The sequence below is a fragment of the Ceratotherium simum genome, chromosome 1 (assembly GCF_057802395.1).
Source record: "Ceratotherium simum simum isolate JZ-2026a chromosome 1, ASM5780239v1, whole genome shotgun sequence".
Classification (NCBI taxonomy): domain Eukaryota; kingdom Metazoa; phylum Chordata; class Mammalia; order Perissodactyla; family Rhinocerotidae; genus Ceratotherium; species Ceratotherium simum.
The window spans coordinates 79,111,486-79,131,263 of NC_141900.1; the positions used below are offsets into that span (position 1 = coordinate 79,111,486).

The window sequence follows — 19,778 nt, forward strand, 5'->3', positions numbered from 1 at the left end:
GGGGCATTGGACAAGACCACTGGGGGAGATGTTTGTGTTGGGTCTGAAGGTTGTGTAGCATTTACACAGATGAGGTTGCAGAGGGCAGAGATTTCTAGGCAGGCGGATTAGCACAAGGAAAAACAGATGTTATTGAGTGCAAATCATGTTCAGCAAAAAAGTAAGAATCTGATCTGTTTTCATGAGGGGAATCGTTGAAAGAATGGGACCACTGACCCTGCAGTTGGAGTTAAAGGACTTGGGTTTGAGTCTTGTGTTCCCCATTTTCTAGATTTATGACCTCAATCCCTGAGCCTCAAATTCCTCATCTGTGAAGAGATGAACAGAACTAGGCATTTGGAAATTTATCCCAGTAATACTGTGTGTAGAACGAATTAGGGGCAGCCATTGTGCAAGAAGGAAGACCCATTAGGAGAGTATTAACAATAGCACAGCTTTGAAGCAATGGGAGCCTCTGAAGCAGGGCTGTGCTGGTGGGAAGGGGAAGGAGGTGATGGGTGGGGAGACTTCCAGGGCAAATGGCACTGGGATATGCACCCTGGGACGTAGACTGCTATTCAGAAAGTCAGATTCTTTTCTGTGGCTCTTTTCTCAAGTAGTGGCATGACCTCTACTGAGCTATCTAACCACTGTGGATTCCAAGTTTTCCCATCTATAAAATAAAGAGATTAGAAAATCTCTCAGTATTCTTACAGCACTAAAATACTTCATGCCTATTTGAATCAATAAAACTTGTTAAGCTGATTAAACGAGAAAGCAAAGGCATAAGGGAGGTAGGGAAATTGAAGATAACATGAAGCAAAAAGCTTTAAACGTTAGTGTGTCAGTAGGTGATGTCATTACTAGGAATATGGAAGAGAGGAAAATAAACAGGTTTGGGGGAAAATATGATGAATGTCATTTCTAAGCGTTTGAAGGCCTGTCTTTCAAACAATTAGATGTGCTGCTTTATGAGTATTCAACAAATTGATTACTTAAATTATCTCCTATACCATGTAAACATCAGATATGAAAGCAAATATTTTTTCTTTAATTTACAGATTCTTTTCATTGGAGATTCAACCAACAGAGGAATAATGTACTATCTGATTGAAAGACTGAATGAAACCTTGCAGGAATGGCAGAAAGTGCATGGCACTAAATTCTACCACAACGTCAATAGTGGGAAGACTTTGATCGGTTATTCCTACTATCCCCAGTTCTGGATAAGCCCTTCATTGAGACCAACGTTTGAAAAAGCACTTGAACACCTCTTGCAAAGGTACAATGAAACTATTATGAGCAGCACAATGCCACAATGTACTGATGTTTTACTAGAGGTCACAATTGCTCACTGTATATCAAATGTGCTGAAAAGCTGAAATACCAAGTAATATGGCTGAAAACGAGTTGGAAATGACAAGGAGGTCCTGTGATCAGGATGCCAGATATGGTTCAATGAAATGTGAGGCAACGCTGTTAAAAAGTTTACCATCTGTTTCAAGGCAACATGTACTATTTTTCTTTCTGGATTTCAGATCACGTCCCTTGGAGAATACCAGACAGACTGTATTGGTCGTTGGTGGTGTTCAGTGGCTTAATTCCAATCACCTGCAAATTATTCACAAGGTTTTAAAAAGGTAAATTTCTGCAAAAAAAGTTGTCAGCATTCTAAGTAAAAACAAAAACGTACTCTTGACATGACTGAATTTTATCAAGATTTTATTTAAAGAGCAATTTGTAATTTAGAACTAAGCACTTAAAGTCTAGTTTAAAATATCTCAAAATACTTTTGTATCTAATCATAAGATGGCTCTTCAGTATCTAAATTTACATTTACTATAGATCAAAAACACCCACCAACACATAAAACTCTATCCACAAAAAAACTCTAATATACATCAAATCTATAAAATGAGTATTTAGTCCTATATGCCAATTATCATATTCTAAAAGAATTACACTGTATTTGCTTATGTAAACACAAATATCTAGAAATGTAACTGAAGTTCGTGACTTTAGAATTCCGATTATTTCACAGGGAAAATTTACTCAATATCCTTGTGATCATCAAAACCTTGGGAATTGGGTTTCATCTGCCAGTGCATGGAGTGCATTTCCTAACACAGGTAAGCCCATTTCCTCCAGGCTGTGTGAATTTCATGCTTCCTATAAAGATCTCTGCTGGTGTCTGAAAAGGGACCCAAAAGACACTACATAATATTCAGCAAGCTTCATAAAAAATCAAAGGAGATAATAGACTTAATGATTATGATTTCAAATCAGTTATAGTTATTCCTGGAGATAAGGAGATCATAGGCCATAAATATGTTGAAAATAATGTTTTGAGTTCATGAAAGGAGAAAGGGGGTGCCAAACTATGAAAAAATAAAGAACTGAGGGGTAGATGAGAGAGATTATGCTTTAAATATCCCCTTACCCCACTGAGGTTTCATACACCTTTAAAGGCTCATGCTGAAACCACAAATGAAATTGTCAGCATCAATGAGTACTTTGGGAAATAGTGGCTTTTTTGAAGATGATTCCTGACTGATTGCTTTAAGAAATTGTCTTTGAAGTCATATCATTAGTTTTTCCTCTGGTTGGATATTCATAAATGAAAGGAGTTAGAGGCTCTGACCAGTTCTTATAGAAGGTAGTAAATTAGTCTCAACGCTGAATAGAAGTCTCAGAAAAGAAAAGAAAGACAACAACTGTAGGTAGGACAACAGCTGCTCTTGTTCAAGCAAGGAGAGTGTGCGGGCAGCCAGGTTTGTGTGCAATACCTCAGGAGAGCTTGGGGAGACAGGAAGTTGTCCATTTAAAATGTAAGCTGAGTGAGATTTATTTTTGTGGCAATGTTGAGCTCTCTTAGCTTTTTCCAACACAGATTACACGACTGCCCTCTCCTTTCTTGAAATTTTGCCTACCTGGATTTGTGATGCAAAAGCAAGAAAGCTGGTAGAAAGTGGCCCAAGTAAAGCCTCCAAATTGAGCCTCTTGGAGTCAGGAAGGGTTAAGGTCATGTAAAATGAGTGGAGGTATTTAGCATCTGGGGTAGCTGAAGGGTTTGAGACTGTCGGGGATTAGAAGAGGGGTCCTCTGATAATTTTTGCTATGGGTTATGAGTTGAATCTCCTTTAATGTTATTTGAAGGCTACAGCTCAAGATTGCAATTCCTTCTGGAGGACTCTGGTGGCTCCACATTGCCTCTTTGATTGAGCTCCCTGCAGGAACTGGAGTACTTGTGGCCCCTACTTATATTTGGGTTACTAACTCAGAACCAATTCATCTCAGCAGACAGCAAACATTTCTTCAGCACTTACTATGTGCCAGACACTGTGTTAAACATTATGCCTACCACCAGTGCTTGGATGGTGCTCATCAGTCTTTTCAAACTGAGTGAAGACAAAAGGTGGAAAGAAGAGGAGGGGAAACGATAGAAAAAGAGAGGAATAATAGCAAGTGGAGGTGGAAAATAAATCTGAACTCCTCATCATGTGTTCACATAGCCATTGAAGACTTGGCCTCTGCCTTCCTCTGTAGACTTACCCCTTGCTACCAATGCATATGCACAAATGTACACACACACACTGTCACAACACCACTGAGCTCAGTGATGATAAGCATGTTTCAGCTTCTTAAGCACACCATGCTCTCAGTTACCTCCAGGCCTTTGAAATCACTGTTCCCTCTTGGAGTGCACTCTCCCACCACCTCCTCCCCTGAGTAACTTCCCATAACCCTTCAAGTGTTACTTTAAATGCTGTTTCCTCTGGGAAGACTTAATTGACACAACCTGATTGGCTACTCCTGTCATGAGCTCCTATAATAGTGTCTTGTGTCCTCATTCATGTTACTCAACAGACAATCCTTGGTCATCTGTCTTCCCTGCTAGGCTCAATCTCTGTGAGAGCTAGGAGCGGCGAGGGAGGGCTGCATTGCTCACTCTGGTACCCAAATGGAAAACACAATGCTCAGCACATAGCAGACTCTCAAAAAATATCTTATGCATGAATGACTGAGTGATATTTTGTATGATTTGGCTGCTCCCAGATCGCCTCTTTAGGACTGAGACAGTCATACCCCCGGGCTGCTGGGAGTGTGGCCAATTGATGACTCACACCTGAATCCCAGCAGAAATTGCATTTTGCTGCAAAGACCCAACTTGCCTGTGCAGAAGCACCAAGACTCAGCCCCCTTCTCTTAATTTGGGCCATCTAGGAAGGACCATCCCAGCTCTAGAACTCCCGGTGGGATCCAGGAAAGCCTCTGTTGCAACTACATCGCTCCTTTACAGGGGTTGATCCCAAGAACACTCTCCTGTCAGCCTCTTGCAAGCAAATTTCCATCTCAGAGTCTATTTCCCAAAGGAACAGACCTTTCTCTAGAAAATCTTCTCTAGAAACCGCTTACTATAAAGCTCCATGTACCTTTCATAGTTAGACATATTAAAGTTGAGAAAATACATGTAACTAGATAAGAAAAAGCCTACAAACAGTATTGAGCATCATTTTTCATGTGATGGCACAGACCAAATTTGCATCTGTCTCTTTCCCTCCATAAAGAAGAAAAGGCTCTTCTTCATGAGCCTTTTCTATTCACTACCTTTATTTTGGGGGAAACACTCTTTGATTGTCACATAAAAATAGGTATGCAAGCACAGTGGACTGCTTCTTTTATACTGCTTCTTTTTCCTTGCAGTTGGATTAACAAATGCAAGCAATTTCCTTTTGTACCTGAAAAATGGAAATCATTTTTGTCCTTTAGGAAAGGCAAAGGGAGTACAATTCTCTCCCTGTGTCAGTTTGGGTTTTCCAAGAAACAGACACTAAGACAGGGTTAGCAGAATCAAGGGATCTATTGGGGAGAATGCCTGGAAAGTAAAAAGGGAAGGGTGCAGGAGTAGGCAGGAAGAGTTTCAGACCACAGTACCCAATGCATAGTACTCAATCTTGCACCAAATATTTTTTGAGTATCTACTAGGTATTGGGAACTGTGTTTCTCTCTAATGTGTCTAATATGAAGGGAGTGGAAGAAGGATGGATTAGGTAGAAAGAGTCTCAGACTACAGGTCAGTCTGAGGAAGTCTGGGCCAAGCCGATGAGGAATCCTGGAACTAGAGTAGTCAGTGGAGGAGTCTCTCCTCTCGACAGTGGACCTGAACTAGAACTCCCAGCCAGCACGATCATTGTCTGGGATGTGGTTGGGGAGGGAAGAATATGATGCAGAGAAGCAGCAGCTGGAGCCTTCACTCAATTCTGTAGCTCCCTAAAGCACACACCTCTTCTCTGTGTCCCCACCCCCATGCAACTGGCAAACCTCACTCTGCTCAGGTACCCCATCTTGAGGCCTCACTGTCCAGCTGTCTCCTTGCCCCTGCAGAGCTATTTGCTTTTCTCGACTAGCCCAGAGCCTGGTATATTTACCTCCAATAAAGGGCTTAGTACATGTTTACACATCTGTTTCTCCTATTAGAATGCAATGTCTTAAGAATAGGGACCACAATTTATTTATCCTTGTATTCCTGTCCCTCAGCACAGAGCTAAGCACAAAACAGATACTAGTTAAATTCAAACAATTAAATGAATAAGAATCTAAATAGATAGAGATAGCATTTGTGATTTTCAAGTCTTGGCTTTTAAATTGAAATTTTTAGATATTTCAATGGATCTTTGTGGGCAATAAACCTAACTACTTTTCATAAGAAGGGAATGTTCCAAACTGTGTGTCATTATAGATATTAATGTATTGTTATTTTATTTATACATAAATGTTTATATTTATATTGGATAAAAAAATTAGAACACATCTTTATTTAAGAAATGCACGTGAAATTAATTTTTTATCTCATAATAGGACCAATTTGTAAAAAAGATGACATTTACCTCATTTCCACTTGAGTTATGAAATTATAAAACAATCCTCTTAATAAAAATTCTCATTCTGCTGCCTTGCAATGCAGGGTGAAGTTCAGAACTTATGGAAAGAAAATTTGATTATTCTGGATGCTGCAAAAAAATATGGCTATGAAGTGGTTGACACATTCACTATAACAATGGGGCGATACAAAGAGTTTCTGCAGGGGACATGTGGATGCCATTTTCATGAGGTATTTATGCTGGCTCTCTGATTTTTGTTGCTTTTTTTTTTTAATTTATTTAATTTTTTTAATTTTTTTTTTAAATTTCTCATTGTATCTTTAATTGCATTGTCAGTCTTATTTTGCATTAAAAAACCATGTCAGGAGGAAATTAAATGACACATTCATCATCACTAAGCCAAAGCATGTAGCAGTCATAACTCAAGGCTCCACAAAATGAGGTGTCAAAAAAATTAGTGTTTATGTAGATACTTGAAAACTAGGATCACTGGTCAATACAAGCAGGAAGATAGGAACCTGGCAAGCGCTTGCCTTGTCTAATAGGCTTGATCCTTCCCGTGAGAAATTGTGTCCAAAGAAGGTGGAAAATGTCTTTAGTAGAGGCAGCTTGCAAATTAAGATGATTTAATGTGCTAAACTAATGAATCACCTTCCTCCATTCGTTTATCCAATGCATCAACAGGAGGGCCTATGTTCTGAGTAGTTTTTCCTCCCGGTGATGAAAATGATTTTATTTGTCGCCAGTATTTAAATAGGCTGATAAGGTGATAGCAGAAAATAATTTTATCGTTTTACCCCCTGTCCTTTCAAACTCTGTGGATTATTTCTTCCTTTCCACTTGAATAAAATCTTGGTAGGTCCCATAACTTTAAAACCACTTTCAGGTAATAAAAGGACTCCGATCACTTTCAGGCATAAGAAGATTATATCTTCAATACTAAAATCGCCCAGCCCTATATTATAACCACATGAAGTTATTTCCTTCCCCCAGCTCAGGCCTGCCTCAGTCTCAAAAGTAGGAAAGAGAGTGCAGGAGGCTTCTTTCCTAGTTCCCCATCTGGCTTTGCTACTTTTCTTCTCCTACCCCTTTCTTCACGGTCAGGTTAGGGGAGATGTTAAGGGCAACAAAAGTCTTACTTGACTGGCATAAGCATCATAAGCATAACCCATCGATGTGCTTTCTGGGGATGCCAATTCTTTCTTTTTAAGGACCTTTTGTGGACTTCCTTGAAGACATCCCTCACTGGGGCCCTCTAACTGTAGCTTCCCTGATAGAGGCAATACCTCTCTTGTAGCTGCATTCCTTCCTGGGCCCCTTGGCTTCCAATTGTCCATCCTTCTGTCAGGGGTCACATTGCCCCTCTAGGCATCCTCTCGTAAATATTCAAAATAGCACTAGGCTTGCTATACTCAGTTGCCCACATTTGGCCCACAAGAAACACTCATGTATCCTTGCTCTGCTACGGCTAGAAATACAGTTAGCTCCCAGTGCAGCCCTCTCTTTTCCTCTCTCTTTCTCTCTCCCTCTTGCTCTCTCTGCCACCTTAAAGCTGATCTATAGCCACAGTGTCTCATACCAGTTCTAATGCTCCCCAAACCCCAAAAGACATGTGTCCACCTCTCAAAGTTGGTCTGTTGAAGCTCTCTCTCACTTGGCTTAAAGCAGAGGTGAAGCAACTCCCCAAGAGGGGGGAAGACCACAAAGCATTTGGGAAACTTCTCACATCGAAATTCTCTCTCTTCCTTCCCAACTCTCTTAATAAGACAAGGGTTTGCAAAACTGGATTTTGTCCACATTTTTGCAAGTTTTGCATACATTGTCCAGACATTGCTTTGGAATATGAGGTTACTTGGCTACTGTTGTTTGCTCTGGATCTCAGGAGCCTCAGCTGAAACCGTGATAGAGTTGTTGATCATCAAAACGACCATTTGATCATCCTGTCAGATATTGATTCACTCGTTCTTTCTCACATGGCTCCCTTTATAAACCAGGATGCAGTCATTAGAGGGTTGACTAGTGAAATGACGACTAAAGGTTTCTTATGATCCTGTTTTTCAGCCATAAGATGACAGTCAGAATCCATCTTGGTCCTCAGATTTTTATGAATACTCAAAAGTTATTGACACTGCATTAGTTCTTCTGTATGTTCTAGTAATAGATTGGTGTTATATTTTCATGTGACAAATGAAATTGCATCTCAGAGAAGTGAAAGCCTGCACCCACAGTAGAGAGCATGGCATTTTAACTTTTGATCTAGCAACTTGAAGCTTGGCCATGTTGTTGCAGAACAGATTTTAAGCTGTAGGATACTGTGTGTCTGTATATTTTCTCCCACCAGAAAATATAACACCCTTCCAGTGCCTATCCTATTTGCAAAAGGTTGAGACTTAGAAACACAAGAGCAGGTAGCCGGGAAGAGGAAGAAACAATGAAATTGCAGCTGAGCCAGCTCATTATCATAGTTGACCACAAAAACATGCCAAAGGTTGCCAAACCCACAGAAAATGGGGACTCTGAAAGACAATATACAAACTGTTTTTTTGCCTCTTTTAGAAAAGGTTTATTTATTTATTTATTTTTACATAATGTGTCTTCAATTAGTATTTTGGGGGAGGGTATCTGTTTCTCTTTTTCAGCTTTAGTGCTCTGGAAGTCTAAAAAGAAGTTCTCCAATGATTTCCAGCATGGCTCCAATTAAAAACAGAAGATGTCCTTCCCACATGATTGCATTACATATATCTCCTGCCATAGCATCAACCAGTTGACACTAATAGTCATTGAATTTGAGAACTACAGAAAAGACTCTTTGAACCATTAGAACTAGAATATTGGCTTATAATTATTACTAACAAAAACCAACCTTAATTTGCATAATAATGATTTAAGTATGTCAGGTAAAATTATTTCACTTATTTGAGTTTATAATTGTGTGCAATTATCATGGATAAATTGTTTTTTCTTAAACTTTATTACTAATGTGTGCTGTCTTGATAGCAAGCTATATAGGTATCCCCAAATTATCTCAGTTGATTCTGGAGCAGTGTTGTCCATTTTGAAGATTTCATGTTTGAGCTGAAATACTTCTGGGAGCATTTGCCTTTCCAGGTGCAACGTAGAGCTAAGCTCATCTTTCTCAACTGACTCCCTTCATCACAAAGTCTCTCAAAGCCATTCATCACTTAGGCATAACTGTTGCTTAATCTTGAACAGTTTGTACCACTTGTACCTCAGGAAGTTTCTGGTGCTGACACTGATATTTTATAATCTTTCTAAACCATTACCCAACATCTTAAATCACTTTTAACTTATTATAAACAATTAAGAAAATCTAAAGCTTTTTGCAAAGGATGGTTTGGTGATGAAGAGAGCAAGACAGGAAAACATAGATTATCGGTCTCATGCAAAACATATTCTAGGGCAGAAATTCATTAATAATAACTACTTCTTCCTCTGTGCACATCTTATGAGCTGGCAAAGGAAATTGTCACACAGTAATAGCAATAATTAAAATCAGCTATATTAGAGCCATAAGAATTTAGATTTGGGAGACGTGTATCTTCTGTTGTTCAATTAAACCATTCCCACAATAGATTCGCAGATACCTGAGAAGGAATGGTATAATAGTTACAGTAAGATCTTGATGTGTCCTCTTTGATTTGTGGTGAGAATTTTATCACAGACATAACAAGCCTGCTCCAGTGGGCTCTTGTCGCCATAGGTGAGATTAAAGGTTGTGGGTCATCTCTTTCACCTGTCAAGGCACCAAGAGGGAATATGTTGCCATCATGACTCTATAAACAATTTCCCAACCGTTGTCCATCAGTTTTGACTAAAATGTTTCTGCTGATTAGAAAAACAGGTGATTCTTTTCATGGGTAGAAATGGAATTTTGTTTTCCCAGTGTTTATGCAGGACAACAAACAGGATCCAGGTAGCTCTTGCCCAAGGGTGGTTTTGGCTGGTGCCTTTAGTTATGAGGCAAACATCTACTGGGAAGAAGCTAAAACCTGGAAGGGATGCAAAAATATTATCAGCCCAAACCTAGCAGCAGAAGGGGCAAATCCACAACCAATTGTTACATGATTATTAATCAGTCTAATCGGTTGTACAGATCTTAGATGATATCTCTGGTTTCTGGCAGGTGTAGCTACAGCTTTTGACTCAGTCAAAAAAAATAAAAGAACCCTCTGGCATCACCACCCAGCTCTAATACCAGCAGGTTTCCTTTGATTTTGGCACCGTGGAAAGAAAAAGAGATTTTCAGTTCTTTGTCAGAGATGATTTCCCATTATTATTTAATCTTCATCATATACTCTGTACTATTTAATCTTAATTAAATGAACAAAAGCTTATCTGGCCTAGAAATGTTTTCCTTCTATACCACGGGCCTAAAGTTTTTCTCTTTGTTCTTCAAACTTTAAAAGTTTATCATAAACTCAATGAAGAAAAAAGCGTTTAAACTTATCTATCTAAAAAAACTGAAGTAATGACTTTTAGAGAAGAAAGAACTGATCCAAATATAGTTAGATCCCAGAATTTAACTATCAACATGGCTATTTTTAATAATGGCAATTATTATTTTTAGTAATGGCAATTTAATTCAATAAAATTTTTGAGTTTCTATATAAGCATTGCACTAACTGCTATAAAATGAGCTAGGAGAACATTTTGTAGTTTTGTCATGAGCATCTCAAACTCAACATTTTCCCAAAGAAAGAATTAATATTCCCTTTAAACTTTTTTCTTCTCTAGTATTCCTGAATTTATTGCACTGTCATTTACAAACGAATTTATTGCACTGTCATTTACAAACTAGGGTCATCCTCGATTCCTTCTTATCTTTCTCCAGCCCCCTTAACAACCTCCACCCAGCCAGTTACCAAGTCCTGTTCACCTTCTAAATAGTCTCTCAAGTCTTTACCTTATACTCTGTTCCAGTTGCCTCAGCCTTGTTTATTCTTTTACTTAGTCATCCAACATTTGTTTTGTGAATGTAGTTCTAGAGCTAAACAGTAGTGATGCAAAAATAAGTAAGATATACTCTCTGCCCTCAAGACATTGTAGTTAGAGGGTCAGGCATAAAAACCCATACTATGGAACAATATGTTAAGTGGCATGTTAGAGATATAAATAGGATATTGTAATAACACCAAGAAGGGGCTCCTAACGCAATCTGAGGTTTGAGGGAGCCTCTCCTTAAAAACTGTTCAAGTTGATTGTTAAAAGATGAGTAAGCCCTAGTCAAGGTAATAGAGTGATGGCAGAAGGAAGGCCATTCCAACCCCATAGGACAATGTGAACCAAAGTAGCTTTGAAATAACCTGATGTTCTCAGGAAATCACAGGCAATTCTGTATATTGTAGAATGTCAGTTGTAAAAGGGGACTGGCAAAAGTAGGCTAGGGCCAGATCATTTATCCTATAGGTGATGAAGAGCCAATGAAAGGTTTTAGAGAGAAGTGAGATGATCACGTCTTTGTTCCAAATACCTAAGTCTGATAACAGTGAGAAGGGAAGATTTGAAGAGGACTAAGTCAGGGAAATAAGTTAGGAGGCTTTCAGAAGTCAGGTGAGAGATGATAAAGTCTCACTCAAACCAGGACACAGACAGCAAACATAAGAGAGAAGTAGACAAATGCAAGCCCTACTTAAAAAAATAATATCTGCAGATCTTATCTGTGGCATGAGGAAGTAGGAAGAATCAAAGAAGATTCCTAATTTGGATGATGGATTAGAAAGCTGAACCAGCAACTGAGACAAAGAATAACTGAGAAGGTTCTGGCTTAGGGAAAAGATGATGAATTCAGTTTTGAACATGTTGTGTTCAAGATGCCTGTAGGACATCCAGCTGGAGATCTCTAACAGGCAGTGAGACATGCAAGTCTGAAGCTTGAGGGACAGGGTGGGGCTGGAGATAAAAAGTTGGAAGTCATCAGAAATAGGTAATAGTTGAAACCATGAGACTAGATCATCCAGAGAAAGTACATAAAGTAAGAAGAGCTGAGGGAGGAACTCTTGGAAACACCAATATTTAAGGAAAGTTTGGAGAAATAGGAGCATTTGAATTTAGAGGAAAACTCAAGTGGAGTGTGGTGCCATGGAAAGCCAAAAAGTGAAAATTCGTAAGGAGAGATCAAAACAGGGTCAACATTGTCAAATGTAATAAATAGATCTATTAAGATAAGGATTTTTAAATAGTCATTGATTTTGGCATTGAGAAGGTCCTTTCTGACCATATTAAGAATAGTTTCAGTAAAATACTGGGGGCAGGAATTAGACTACAATAGATTGAAGAGGTAGGAGAAATGAGAAAAGGGGGCTGGTAAAGCCTTTCAACAAGTAAAAATAAGAAAGGGGGAAGATATTGCATTTAGGAAAGAAAGTGATGTAGGGGCAGTTTATAGGAGGAATAACTCTGGCATGTTTATGAACAGAGACAGAATAATCAATACTAAGAGATAAATCAAGAATACAGGAGGGTAGAACTGTTGGGGCCAGGACCGTGATAATGTGCAAGAGGGTCAGCTCAAGGACACTGTAAATAGTTGGTAAGGTGCTGATAAATGAACAAGGTGGGCTGGAGGGTCTCTTCTTCCCTATCATTTATTTGCCCTAGACTATTGCGATATTTTCATCCTAGAGCCTTCACTTTCAACTTCTCTAATTCATCCTTCATGCCCCCACCAGGATAATGTTGCTATACTTCAAATCCAATGTTATCATTTAAAATCTTGCACTGGCTCTTAACTAAAGAGGAGTTACAGAAGTTTTCACTGCCTGCCGTTCCTACACTTCATTTTTGGGAACGTGATTCTAGACAGTCCTTTCTGTGTAAAATAATTAGTGTTCATTCCATCATCTGCAAATTGAATTCTAGCTTTTTCTACTGCTTGATTAGAGATCAGTTCCTGTTGAGAATGAATTCATTAGCAATAAGGGAGCCCAACCTTTTCTGAGACGGTTTGGTACAAAATCCTGTTCCAAAGCGAGCACCCTGTATTGAATGGTGGTAACACCAATTACATCAGGGTCTCTCTCTTAAGGATAGTCAAATGGAGAATGAACAAAGAGAGTGTCAGTCACTCTATGTTGAACTAGTATTATGACCCAATGAGACAGCTATACATCCCAGCCTCTGCGATATTGGAACCTAGAATGTCAATATGGCTAAGAAAGAGAGGTTGACCCATCACTATTTCATGTTCTTTGCAATAAACCTTGATTTCTGGGAGTTTACTACCAACCTTTAAGTGCCAAGCTGAGATGGACTTTGAACTGCTTTGATTAGCATTTCCTACTTTATGTTTTAATGTTCTTGTCTTGTGAAAACAGGTTCTGTGCTTTGGGAAATACTGCATACCCCTCCAATTAAGGATTCTCAAATAATATTAGTATACCAAATGATCCCAAAAGCCCTTACAGCAAGAGACTATTTAGCTTGGTTTTACCCAGTTTTCCCCTGAACTTTTTTGACCACAGAACCACTTTTCTTCTTTAATAACAACTATTAACACCTCAATAAACATATTTTGGGAAAACTAGCATAGAGGATAAGGTCTATAATCATGCGTGGAGTACAGGGTATGTGGCAGATTGACCACAAGCATTTATCTACTCTTCCACTTGAAACTCCACTAAAAAGACTTTAAAGACATAAAGCTTTTTAACACCCCCCCAAAAGACAGAATAAGACATAGATCATAACACACAAGAAATCCAAATTTAGCCTACAAAGGAAGTCACAATGTGAAGTGCCTAGAGAGGAGAAGGACCACTCAGAGCTGAAGTACACCTGCCCCTCAGATCTTCTGTGGCTCAGACCTGAAGGAGCCAAGCGCTGAGGAAGGCAGGGCTGAGGCACAGGTCAGAAACAATTAGTTAAAAATCTGTATGCAAATTGGTGGATCCAAAGCCCCTCACCCCACCCATGCAGTCAAGAACCTATATGCCTACCTACAATTTCTTTTAAAATGAAACAGCAGAGGGTCTGGACTCAGAAACACAAGTATAGTAAAGAACAATTAACCTAGAGGCTGCAATTAGAAAGATGAAAGTGAAAATTGGCACCTGAAGGGTGGAGCCCCTAAAATTCACCCCAGACCACCTAGAATACTGGCAGACAGGCATACGCCACCGCAGACAGGAGGCTGGAGAGCTCTTCTGGCAAGAAATTGAATGGCCCAATAGCAGATCTCCTTTAAAAGGCCAGAGTAGTGCTGAGCATATCAGTACAGTGAAGCCAGCAGTTGGAAATGTTGGTCCACACAAATTGTTTCTAAGTAAGATTTTAGCACCATATTAAATAAAAATTCTAAGTTCAAGAGAGACAGATGGAAACAAATAGCTGTGAGTTAAGGTCAAAATAGATTCCAAGACCCAAGATGTACATCAAAATAGAGCAGTGTAGGAACTTAGCTTGTAATCAATCAGACTAAAGAAGGTCGTTCAAATAGTATCAAGAATTCAGTGACATGAATAATCAGCCACTTGGGAAACTGAGTTTAAGACAGAGGAGTTAGTGTCTAGGGAAATGCATAGGAGTGCAAGATAGAACCTACAGTTTAACATTAAACTGGTAAACTGTTGTCTGTAGCTCCTTATAATCAATCTCCCCACCTTAGAGCAGAATTTGTTCCCAGAACCAGGAACTGAGCTCCGTCTAGGCACAGCAGTTAAAAAGACCCAGCTGTTGAGTAAGCAGGTTGGAGATTTGGAGGTAGGGTGAGAGACTGAGACACTGCAAATCTGGAAACACCAAAACGGAAAACAAAAAAAAACCCCTCATTCCTAAAGAAAACTTTAGTCTTGCCCTCTAATCCTAAGCATCTTTGACCCATTCAGAAGTTGGACTCCCTTCAATCAAAACATAGCTTATTTCATGTGGCCATAATTAAATGTTTGGGGGGGGGGGTGATGAAAGAATTTCTTATTATCTGTAAAAATTGCACGATTTCCTGAAATGGAATTATGAATTACAAGGACTGGCTTCTAGCTATTGTTTGTTGCTTTATTTTTATTCTATTTCTGTGAATTCTTAGGCTATTTTTTCAGCTAGTCATAAATATTGTGACTGGATCTTGGATTGAATGTCCTGTCTGCAGAATGACTATACCAAATAAAAAGTGCTTCAATAATATACATTTATCTTAAAAGACTACCTTAGCACATTTTCCTGGGCAAGCTCATGTTTTCCAACCTTAGAAAGCCCTTACCCTCATTCCTATTCAGATCCCACCCATGATCATGAAACAAGTTTGTAATCAGAACATCCTCCCCACCTAATCCAGTCTAGAGAGATTTTGGAACACTTGCACCACCAAAAATTGTTTTCTATTTTGTTCTGTGGATCTGGAACCACATCAGAAGTTCCTTGGGTGTTATTCAGGTCGAGATCAGTTTAGGAAAGGTATTTGCTTGTAATCTGCCTGACTCTTTTCCAACTCACCAAGCTTTCTCTTTTTGTACTGGCTTTTTGAAAATTCAAAGTTATTTCAGATGCAGCAATTAATGGTAATACACTCATTCTGATAAATATTTATGTGAAATCAATTCTGTGTATTGAAGTTAGATGCATTTAATAGTAAAAGTTGCAACGTTAGTTTTGTTGTATAATTTACAACAGTTTTTCGTTTGTTTGGGAAGTCTTACGATAGCCATTGGCCAAAACCAGTCTAGTTGAATTATGGCCATTTGTATGCCTTCTAAAATGTCTGTGTGCCCAAGTGCTTAATTCTGTAGCGATGTGGAAAGATCTACAATCATGAACTGGTAGATCTCTTAGCTTATAAGAAGCCTATGAAAAAGTAAAATTTACTTCTACACGCCAAAGCACAGAATTTCAATTCTTGTTACACTGAGTCAGAGAAAAATGTGATCATCTACATATCCTATAATATCTTATCATTACAGCACTTGATTCCAGCTCCAAAATGACTCCTTTCTAAGTTTCTATAGTTAATGTATTAAAAATATATTATTGTCTTGAAACACTATAATCTTTACTTGAAAGTCTTTTCCCACATGTAACTTAATCTAAATTTGAACATTGCTGTGAGAAAAATAATTTTTATTATTCCATTTACACTTGTGATTATAGAACAATGCTGATCTAACAGGTTATCACACTTCATGGAAATCAATTGTCCTTCACTATTTTTTCCTAATGTTAAACATAATTTGCCACAGCAAATTCACAAAAGGAAAATAAACAACAACAACAAAAACTAAAGACAAGGAGTTACTCTGGATTATTTTAAAGTGGCAAAAAAATTGTCATTTAACATTCATGTTTAAGTAATGTAAATGTTTGCCAAATCACATATGTATGTATTTTTAATCATATGTAGTAGTTCTTTATCCTTTTAGATAGACATGTCTCTTTCTCAGTGGTCAAGTCAGGCGTACCCAAATTTAGAGAAGTGTTTGTAGGGGTCAAACTATTAGAATCTGTCTCCGATTGAGGTGACCACTGTATACAAACATCTAGTGTCTTTGTCTCTGGTTCAAGGCCTACATCTTTCACTGATGTTTTCTAATAACTCATTTCTGTTGTTTATTATTATTATTCCCTGGAGGTAACCTAACATTTGTATTGCTAACAGCTCTCTTTCAAAGCCACATTCCAGTTGACGCTTCAGTTGGATTTTAATAATCCCAAATGGTCCTCTGATTTTGGGAAGGACCCAAGTGGGCACATTTCCATGCATGAGATCAAAGGAAAGAAGCAATTAGCTCTTTATTGTACAGGTATCAAACACTTTCACTTGCGTAACATTTCCAAGACTTACCATTGTAGCTAACTCCTTTTCCTCTGCTTCAGAGCCCATGAGTGGGTAAAATAAGGTAATACTTTGAAACTCAGAGATAGCAGTTTGACAGCAATGTTGGATACTGAATTTTACAAATAAGTTCAAAGAAATAATAGCCGTGTGAACAGGTTATCATGCCCGTCATAAATTAGCACTAAGTCTTCTTAATGTACTGAGGAACAATTCATTACATGGAAACAACATGGTGCCTGACCTGGGGGAGCTAGTCTCAGACAATGTCTTTGAAGTCATTTCATTCTTGTTCTTACTTCAAGTATCTTAGACATGTGTCTTTATATAGTCCCCATGAGGGTAGGGACCATATCTGAATTACTCCATGTGTTTCCTAATGCAGAGAACTCTGAAGATTAAAAGATGGATATTATATGGAAAAAAAATCATTAAATTTTAATTTTATAAGATACGGCATCATTTTATTTCTGTTTTACTGCTTTTGTATTATAAAAGGTTACCTGAATTCTTGCTAACTCTAAAAATTTAAAAATAAGTATATATAATAAAAACAAAAGCTCCTGCCTTTACACTACATACATCCCCCAATTCTCACTGCCTTCTCCATTGGAAACTCTATTAGAAGTTTGGTACATAGTTAGGTCCATTTTAAACATACACTCTTGATTTTAATCCCATGCAATTGAAATCATTAGGCTGTCAACATTTATGGTCACTGGATTGATACAACATTGGGCTTTATTTAGAACTACCTTATTTCTCCATAAACATTTTTAGGAAACAGTAGCAGTTTATGAAATGCATTTTAATCTACAATGTGAACATTTCTATCTATCGCAGTATTGAATTCTGCTTATACTTGGCTTATACAACCAACAAATTGAGACTAGGGTAGGTTGATGGTAGACTCTATTTATAGTGATGAGTTGAAAGTCCCCCTCTCATCACTGCTTTTTTCCTTCCCAAATGGTCTTGGTTATTTTCCCAGATTTATTCTTTACAACGTATTTTAGAATTTCTTTGTCATGTTCCTCTCAAATCCTGCTGTGATTACAATTGGAACAGCACTTTAATTAACTTGGGAGGATTTGACATGGTATGTCTTTCCATTTGTTCATGTTTTCTTCTATGTCTAATTAACCTTTTGATGTTTTCTTCACCTGCATCATTGTTGAACTTAATGAAGTAGCTTTAGTATTACAATGGGATCTTTTCTCTAATACATATTTCTTATTAATTACTGATAGACTATAGAAACTCTATACAATTTTTAAATATTAACTTTATAATATATCATTATTTTTCAGTATATTCCTTTGGGTTTTCAGGGAAATCAATCATATAGCTACAAATAATTCTTTGGCAATTTCTTATAACGAAACATTTCATAATATTGAAGCTTGAATTTCTGAAATAAATTGTATGTGCTAGTGGTATAGTGCATAATACTGCTGGATTTTTTAAAGACTCCTGGATTCAATTTACAATAGCAATTGAGGAGGATTTTTTACATCTATATTTTAACAAATTAATATTGAAAAAATTCTTTCTTTGTAGGTTTGTCAGCTTTCAGGATTTAGTATCAGAGTGATACTGGCTTAACAAAGGAATTGGAAAACTTAGCATCTTTGATTATTTCTTGCAAAGTAGTTTTTAAAGAAAACCAACTGAATTAAGTGTTGTTGGGCCAATCCCTGGCATGGGTGTGTAGGAGGCAATCTTGAGTAGCATAATGGGGGCACTGGCACTGTAGGAGGCATTAGGCTGGCCCTCAGAAGCTGGGGGAGACCCCATCATCTGTCTTCCTTTCTCAGAGATCACCTTAATGATTTAAAAATAGAAACATTTTATCAACCTTCCCATTGTGATCTGGCAAAATATTGACACTACTCCCAAGTGGAAGGTATATGCTTTAGCAAATACACTGGAAATATATATTTTTGTATATTCCTTGTATGAATCATGTTCAAGATTGCTATAAGCATCTACACTAGCATTATCCAACATTGGTAATGCAACATTAAATGCAACCCTGAAATCACAGAAAACATTTAAAGAATTTTTAAAGAATTACAACCTTTTGCATCAGGATGGACCTTTATCTATTTTACATGTAATTAGCATGCAGATCATCAGGCAATTGCAAAAGCCAGAACTTAAGATAAAATTATATAAACAAAATTAAACTTATTTTGGCTTTGGAACATTGGAATAATATTTTTTCAGTGTTGAGTGTAATGTTTATGCTTAAGTGTTTCCTCAAATAAACTTCCTTAAAAATGTTCACTACTCTTGCTATTGATGAGTGCAAACCTCCTCCAAAACGAACAGAACCTTCAGGAAAACATTGGTGCACCTCCCCAGCCTACCATATTTAAAGTTATAGGATAACCAAACAGAGGTGGAAGGAGCTACATGTAACAGAAACTTACAGCCTTGGGACCTGGAATATTAATCAGTGGTTAACTGCAAACTGAGCTCTAAATGAGGATCCACAGGGATTCCTTACCACGGCCCGGTGATTTCACTGGACTTATTAAGAGTCACTTCATCTGAGGGACTGGTCATGAAAAGCCAAACCTCCCGTAGCTATAGGAAAACAATTCATTTCTTTGGGGTTAGGGGGGTATAATTGATTTTTAAACACTTTACTCTTAAATTTTTTTCTTCAAAATGGGGATGGCTAAAGCATTTTTATGATTATAAAGTAATGCAAATTCATTGTATTAAAACTAAAGTCAAGACCAAAAGTTACAAAGAATACATTTTAAATCACCTGTAATTCCTCCACCCAAAGATCACTACTGTTAACATTTTGGTGTGGATCTTTACAGAATTTCTATTCAAATAAATCTTCTAAAAAGTTTCATGCTCTCTTGCACCGTTACTAAAAATACTTACCTTCAAAATAGATATCATGTGATTTTTTTCAAATATTCTATATTTTTGGAACTGTTTTCATTGCATTCTCTTATATGGGATCAAAAATATGTACTTAAGGGGCCAGCCTGGCGGCGTAGTGGTTAAATTTGCGTGCTGCACTTCTGGTGGCCCGGGGTTTGCAGGTTTGGATCCCAGCACGGACCTGCGCACTGCCCATTAAGCCACACTGTGGCAGGCGTCCTACATAAAGT

At 37.9% G+C, this 19,778-nt stretch overlaps 1 protein-coding gene across 2 annotated transcripts in view; it reads left to right on the forward strand.

Moving 5' to 3' along the window:
- Window positions 1–19,778, forward strand: part of CPED1 (cadherin like and PC-esterase domain containing 1) — a 265,453-nt gene that overhangs the window by 242,382 nt on the left and 3,293 nt on the right. For both annotated transcript variants that reach the window (XM_014785341.2, XM_087430096.1), the window contains 4 exons: window positions 1,041–1,261; window positions 1,518–1,619; window positions 2,021–2,108; window positions 5,945–6,091. In XM_014785341.2, coding sequence (XP_014640827.1) covers window positions 1,041–1,261; window positions 1,518–1,619; window positions 2,021–2,108; window positions 5,945–6,091 — 558 coding nt within the window. The remainder of the gene's footprint in view (window positions 1–1,040; window positions 1,262–1,517; window positions 1,620–2,020; window positions 2,109–5,944; window positions 6,092–19,778) is intronic.